The 7,784-nt window shown below is 33.4% G+C and overlaps 1 protein-coding gene across 2 annotated transcripts; it reads left to right on the forward strand.

Annotated features, from left to right (window-relative positions):
• Positions 1–2,526: 2,526 nt before the first annotated feature.
• On the forward strand, positions 2,527–7,543 carry LOC131609725 (uncharacterized). 2 transcript variants are annotated; one of them, XM_058881515.1, is made up of 8 exons: positions 2,527–3,001; positions 3,086–3,187; positions 4,188–4,409; positions 5,069–5,127; positions 5,231–5,322; positions 5,435–5,547; positions 5,788–5,850; positions 7,278–7,543. In XM_058881515.1, the coding sequence occupies exons 1-8, from the start codon at positions 2,576–2,578 to the stop codon at positions 7,344–7,346; spliced, it is 1,146 nt and encodes a 381-aa protein (XP_058737498.1). In that variant the 5' UTR covers positions 2,527–2,575; the 3' UTR covers positions 7,347–7,543. The 2 variants fall into 2 exon arrangements, 1 of the variants encoding a protein (XP_058737498.1); XR_009286307.1 differs by lacking the exon at positions 7,278–7,543 and having other exon boundaries at positions 2,528–3,001; positions 5,418–5,547.
• Positions 7,544–7,784: the final 241 nt, after the last annotated feature.

The following is a 7,784-nucleotide window of genomic DNA, read 5'->3' on the forward strand; positions in this document are numbered from 1 at the left end:
GTACAACACATAATTACATGTTATTCACACATCAACATTATAATTAATTTATCAAGTTCCAACCAATTCTATTCTATCATATAGATAATTACATTAGTTTCCTAACGCTTCGAACGACGCATAAAACGGAGTTACGGATCAAAAGTTATGATCATTTGAATTTTCACAAAATAGAGCATTTTCGCTCGGTGGAAGAAATCCTTCGCCCGACGCTCCAAGTCAGTAGCTTGGCCACAAAAAAAGATCGCTAGCCCGGTGCTCGCCCGACAGAAGACACCAGAACAACAAAATTCTGTGCGCTTTCATCACTTTCAATAACAACTCAAATCCGATTTTTGCCAACCAAAACTCATCCAAACCACAATTTAACACACATAAAAGGTTCCTAATCATGGGTTCACATACAAACATTATCAAACATGATTAATAACACAAATCCCAGAATTCAACATAAACCCTAACATTTTCCAAATCTATGAAATTGAGAGAGTAAGAGATTATACACAAATCTATAATCATTTGGATTCTATCCCTTACCTCAAGTTAATCTCCTTCTATCTTCAAGAATCTCACAAATCCTCTTCTCTTCTCTCCTTTTCTTTCTCTATTTTTCTCTTACCAAAGTTATGTTATGAAAATGACCTAACTCTCTTACTACACTTTTTCTCTAATTTGGGCTTAACTCAAATATTACCCGCCTTCTATTACCACTAACTAGGCCCATTAACATATTAGCTCATAATATTACTAATAGTCCAATTAATCTAATTAGCACAAAACCCCAATTAAATAAACATCACACCGAATAATTAAATAAAATGAATAATTAATAAAAACTTCAAATAAACTAATTAATAAAATAGCTAATAAAATTGGGATTTTACATATACAAATAACTCCATCTGTCCTTGTATTTTTATCAAAAGATCAGGAAAGAAATTTTCAGTAATAGTTGTCTACGTGGATGGCATAAATATTATTGGAACTCCTAAAGAGCTCCCAAAAGCTATGAATTGTTTAAAGAAAGAGTTTGAGATGAAAGACCTAGGAAAGATAAAACTATGTCTAGGTTTGCAAATTGAACATTTAGACAAAGGAATATTTGTACATCAAGAAGGCTAGATAGAAAAAGTGTTAAAACGTTTCTATATGGACAAAATGTCATTCGTCGTCTACTCTAATGTTTGTTAGATAATTAGATGTGGAGAAAGATCCCTTCAGACCTCGAGAAAAAGATGAAAAATTGCTTGGTCCTGAAGTACCATATCTCAGTGCAATTGGAGCACTAATGTACCTTGCTAATTATACACGTCGTGATATATCATTTGTTGTAAATCTATTAGCAAGATACAATTCTTCACTTACACGAAGACATTGGAATGGAGTCAAACATATACTTCGTTACCTTAGAGGTACAATAGACATGAATTTTTTTTATACAAAAGTATCCAGATTCGAATTAACAGGTGATGCAGATGCATATTACTTGTCAGATCCTCATAATGGTAGATCACAAACAGGTTATTTGTTTACATGTGGAGGTGCAACTATTTCATGGAAATCGGTGAAACAAACCATAGCAGCAACATCACAACATCATCTAATCATGTAGAACTTTTAGCATTGCCTGAGGCAAGTCGAGAATGCGTTTGATTGAGATCATTAATTCAGCACATCCAAAATACTTGTGGTTTATCTTTTGAAAAATTGAATACAACGACCATATATGAAGATAATACTGCATGCATCGCTCAATTAAAAGATGGTTACATTAAAGAAAGCCGGAGAAAACACATTTCCCCAAAGTTCTTTTTTACTCACGATCTTCAAAAGAATGGTGATATAAGCATCCAACAAATCTGTTCATGCGATAACCTTGCAGACATTTTCACAAAATCACTTCCAAGTAGAATTTTTAATTAACTAGTACAAAAGATTGGTTTTCATCGAAGAAATGACTATTCAACTGAGGGGGAGAAATGAAAGGATATTATACTCTTTTTTCCTTCACTAAATTTTTTTCCCACTGAGTTTTTTTTAATAAGGTTTTAACTTTTAACGAGATATATCCTCAATGGACATCTAAGAAGAAATGTTATGAATATTTATAATAGTGTATGTCCATCCTTCATCTTGTTTTACATCTTCCTATTACCTGTAATAAACATGATTTTCTATCTCCCTGAGATCCTATAAATAAGATCCACATTATTATGTAAATGATAACTTTTGAAGATTAGAATACAACTTTATCTGTTCTCTCCCCCTCTTTGATTTCTGTATAGTTTAATTTAGTTTTATGAAAAATCCTAAAATGCTAGACAATAAAGTAAATGCACATTCATAACAAAAATGAGTTCATTAAGATGAAAAACACAAGATATTATTAATAATCCATTATTCACAACAAAATTAATTAATAGATCATTGAGTAAATTTGGCTTATTAAATCAAAAAAAAAAAAAAAAAAAAAAATACAACTAGAAGAGGACATGTTGGTAATTAGGCACCAATAAAACCCTATATTTCATTCAGTTGCAACATCACTCGTACTTTCTCCAAAACAAAACCAGCAATGTCTCAACAAGGTCAAATTCCGATAAACGCCATGGTTCCTCAGCCGAATCAAATCCCACCATTCCCTCCACAGCATCCCATGCACATACCCAACATGCACATGCCCAACATGCGCATGCCTATGCCGATGCACATACCCATGCATATGCAAATGCCATATCACATGCCACTCCGGGTCCCTTACTCCACTCAAGACGCCGCAGGATACCCCGCACCTGGGAAGCGCCGCCGAGAGGAAGAAGATCCGGGTATCTCCGTCCCGGCTGAGCTATCGGCGGCCAAACGCGTGAAGGGTCAGGATGTGATATTCAGGATCGTCGTGCCGTCTCGGCAGATCGGTAAGGTTATCGGAAAAGAAGGTTGCCGGATACAGAAGATTCGGGAAGAGACCAAAGCTAACATCAAAATTGCTGACGCTATTGCTGTAAGGTTTTTTTTTTTTGGTGGAATTTGCTAGGGTAAAAGTTAGGGTTTGCTGAATCCAATCTATTGTTTTCCTTTTTGGCAGATTTATGAAGAGCGTGTTATCATTATTAGTTCTAAAGACAATGATGAAATGGTTACTTGTGCAGAAAAAGCTTTAGAGCAGATAGCCAAATTAATTTTAAAGGTATGATAGATATGATGTACTGAAATCAATTATCAAGTCAGTTAGTTTTTATTTTTTATTTTGAATTATTGTGTAATATTTTTTTAGTTTAATGTTAAATCTAATATTTTTTTGGGTACTTTTATGTGTAAAATTTGAATGCATATAATTTGTATGAATATTTTCCTATAGCTACAAGTCTATCCCAAGGGCTAGCTTTGAGTCTTTATCTTTTTATCTTGATTTAAGACATGCTTGCTGAACAAATCAAAGAGTAATTGTCAAAGAGCTTGTTTTTGTATACGATGTTATCGTAGTTGGAGGTAATTAGAAGCAAACCGTACGGTAAGTCTTATGGTGTAAGTATATATAATTTAATAAACGACAAGGATATAAACAGAGATGTCAAGTCAACAATATAATCCAAACCTGAAATTTGGTGGTAAATATTCTACAACAAAAAAAGTTTAGTATTGCAGTGATGAAAATGTTAAGAGAAGGCGTGATTAAAATGTGACTACCGGAGGAAAATCTACTGTAGACTTTAGATGGTTTGTATTATGTGGAGTAGAGCCATAGAGGAATTGGTAAGATGGACATGTCAGATTTAGCCGATTGCACCTGGTGGAAAAGGTTTTGGTAGTTTTTGATAGTTATTGTTTGTAATACGTTGTCATGCCTGTTGTATGCTATTATTCTTGTAAATTGTGGTACCCCTGTATAGTCTTTTGTTGGATACCACACATGTCACTGTATCCATGCATCACATAATAAAAAATGTTTTTATGCTCAATCATTTAATATACTTAGTTATAAACCTGATTAGAGGTTTTGAGCTACTAATCCATTCTCTTATAATTCTGTTAGCGGTGTGGGGACTTCTGATTTTTTGCAGACCACTTATCCTCTATTTTAAGAGATCACAGTGCATATAGTTATTAATCATGCTGTCCTGTTGGGTGTAACCTGTGTTTATTGCTGCTATTGAGATGGATTGATAACATTATGCTCTTTGTAACAGGAAGATGGTAGCAGTCTTGATACGTCAAGAGTTAATGCCGGGCACGTGGCTGCCAATACAATAAGACTTTTGATTGCTGGGTCCCAGGCAGGTGGATTGATTGGGATGTCGGGTCAAAACATTGAGAAGTTACGGAACTCTTCTGGTGCCATGATTTCTGTACTTGCACCTAGTCAGTTGCCTTTGTGTGCTTCTGCACATGAATCTGATCGAGTAGTACAGGTGGGATGTCTAATGCCATGCTCATAAATTTTTTCTATGAAGCATATTTGGTATTTTCTGAAACGACTTTGTAACTCACTTTCACCATGATGTTTTGACTTCATTATTTTAACCAAGATGACAAGATACTTAGTTTGTTTTATTGACTTTAACCTAGATGACAAGGTACTTAGTTTGTTGTATCAAATTTTCGTGTACTATGGTGTATTAATAATATTAATAGTTAACAATAAGTCTTTTACAGTTTCGGTGAACTAATGCTTGCATCAAATTGTTGAATGACACATACCTTTCTACATATTAGGTATTAGTGTTTCTCTGTACAAATCACGCGATACAATCTTTTTAAAGGCGTGATCATTCTCTATAACTTTTTGAAGTTCCATCCGTGTCAATTGAATTTCAATTTTCAATGCTATTTATGAAACAAATCATACCATTTTGCTACATATTTTGAAGGCTATTGGCCTCCTTTCTTCATAAGCTGCTAAAATTACTAAATTTTATACTTTTTGTTGATAAATCCTCTGATCGGTAAAGTTTGCACTTAATATAATATGTAAACCATGCAAGTATTATGGGAGATGATTTGGTGATTTAAATAAAATATTTGCTTTATGCTCTGCTCTTCTGTTCTTGACCATTCTTGTTGAATTTAGTTATCAGGAGATGTTTCCACAGTATTGAAGGCATTGGAGGAGATAGGTATCCAGCTAAGGTCCGTTAGTGAACTTCTGTATAAAATCTAAATCTTGTTCAAACTCATATTCTAAATTTAGTCCATCTTGTCTCATCTATTTATCAACTCAAATTTTGTTTAGGGAAAACCCCCCAAGACAAGTGATTTCAATCAGCCCAACATACAATTACGCGGCAGTTCGACCATCCCAGCCATATCTTGACCCAAATTCAGGTTATTTAATGTTTTCTATATCAGAACAGCTTTTAGCTGCCATTTAGCAGTTATATCAGGTTTTGAATATTGTCTTACAACCACTTCATCTCTAGGACAACCAATCTTGCAGTTGATTATGTTACATTCGAGATGCTGATTTCGGAAACAATGGTTGGTGGGTTGATTGGCAGAAGCGGCTCAAACATATCAAGAATCAGAAATGAGTCTGGAGCAATGATCAAGGTTAGATTTCTAATTACTTCATTTTAACAGCATATATCACATCTTATCTTTTCCAGCTCTTGGTGAATTGATAAATCGACTTAAAATTTGTTGTTGACATCATTACATTTTTATAGGATGAAGAGTTTGTTAATTCCCTTATTTATCATGTACAATAAATTGTTATTAATTTTTTCTTTGCAATTGTACAAGACTGTTTTTAGCTGATTTATCTATTCACCCATTGGAAAAATGCTGCAGGTTTATGGTGGAAAAGGTGAACAGAAGCATAGGCAGATTCAATTTGGTGGCAGTGCCCAACAGGTAATCTTGTTTGTTATCATTATTGATTTTTACCCTTTTGCTATTTCTGAAAAAAGAGAGGCACTTTTCAGCTCAGATTAAAATGGTAATTTGATTTAATTTTCTAATTGTTTATTGGTGTTTTTAGTAATCGAATACGACCTTTAGTTCACTTGTAGGATCAAACTCGAAAATCCTAAAGGCCACTTTATATAAAATGTTCGAGAATATGTGCTTGTGCTGCAAGGATTTATAATATAAACACCCAAAAAATAAAGTAAAAGTGCTTAAAATGACAAAGCAAGTAAAGAAGTAAACAATAATAAAGCAATTGAAACGCTTGAATTAAAAATGGAACACAGATTCATACATTTCTCACAAAATTGTTATCTCAATGAATAGGATGTGTGAGTTTTAGGGGTGGGAATAGGCTGGACCGAGCTAGATTTTGTCAATCCTGAGCCTGACTTGCTAAAAAATCCAAAGCCTAGGTCTGACCTGTAGCTTGTCATAGGCTTGTTTTTAGGTCTGAGCCTTAGCCTTTTCGAATGCTTGATTGGCCTATTAGCCTACGTAAAAACTTACTTTATTTGAACATTTGTCAATAAGCAATTCAACTAATGTTAAATAGGCTAATAAATTAAAATATCAATGAGACTAAATGTTTGTTTTCATTGATTCGTTCTAGTTTATCTATTAGCATATGTTTTGTGATATTATTTGTTTGTTGATATTATATGTTTGAGAGAACTTATGAAAACAACTTATGACAATAACCTATGATATTGTTCATAAGGGTTTTTCAACTTATTTTCATAAGTTCTTCAAGATAATTAAGCTTTATTTTCGTATTTTAATTCAAAGTACAAAATACAATATAATAATAAAAATATTCATGTTTATTTAAATAGGCCGACTAGGTAGGCCTAAAAGGTTTTTTTATGATCCATGGCCTATTCTTTTTAGCTAAATAGACTTATAAAAAAGTCTGAGTCTTTTCTATTTAAAAAAAAGTCTGACCTGAGCCTATGTAGGCTAGGCCGTAGGCCTCTGATAGTTGACCCTGACCTATTCCCACCCCTAATGAGCGAACCCCTGACTACAGAGTAGAAATTCGCTTATATACTAGGTACATTATCAACTGCCAGCAACAACTAACTCTTAAAAATCCGACACGTATACTGCTACATGGGTTTTCGTCTTTAAAATCCGACACGTATACGCTTGTATACTTGGTACATTATTGAATTTGTGACATGTTGAAAGTATGACTTGGTTATCTACACATTTTTATACATTCGTATCAAAATGCTACACTAAAATCTCAGGCTAGCACTAATCATGGACAAAAATTTATGTTGTGCTCTTGTTACCATTATTTGTTGGTTTTCTTTGGTTGAATATCTATTCATACCTTTTTTTTGTTGCAACTTGAAATTTTGAAACAGGTAGCCTTGGCAAAACAGAGAGTTGATGAATATATATACTCTCAGTTGATACAACAATCTGATACCTAATAATCAGCGTAAGTATTTGAGAATTTGGTAAATTGAAATTGTAAATTTTGTAGTCAACAAGAAACATTGTTGTAATAAGTCAATAACAAAGGTTCTTCAATTTATGTAGAAGTTTATAATCTCAATTTTAGAGGTGACATCTTTCGTAGTGTAAACACTGTAAGAACAAAGGATTCAAATTGAATTATTATTTTAAATGATTTGCTACAGATGATTAGTTTGAGATTTAATTAATTTGAAATGAAATATTCTTGTCTTAACATTTTTGTGTGATTCCACCCAAGTAAAGTGCTAGCGAAAGGCATGTCTGAATCAATTTTCTTAATCACAAAATCTTCTGTGTAAGGATGAAAGTTGGAATACAAGAAGTTCTTGTGCAACACATGTATTTATTAGTTTAATTCTAATAAAAGCTTCACCGACATTGTGACTTCTTTC

Source organism: Vicia villosa, linkage group LG6 (assembly GCF_029867415.1).
Source record: "Vicia villosa cultivar HV-30 ecotype Madison, WI linkage group LG6, Vvil1.0, whole genome shotgun sequence".
NCBI lineage: Eukaryota > Viridiplantae > Streptophyta > Magnoliopsida > Fabales > Fabaceae > Vicia > Vicia villosa.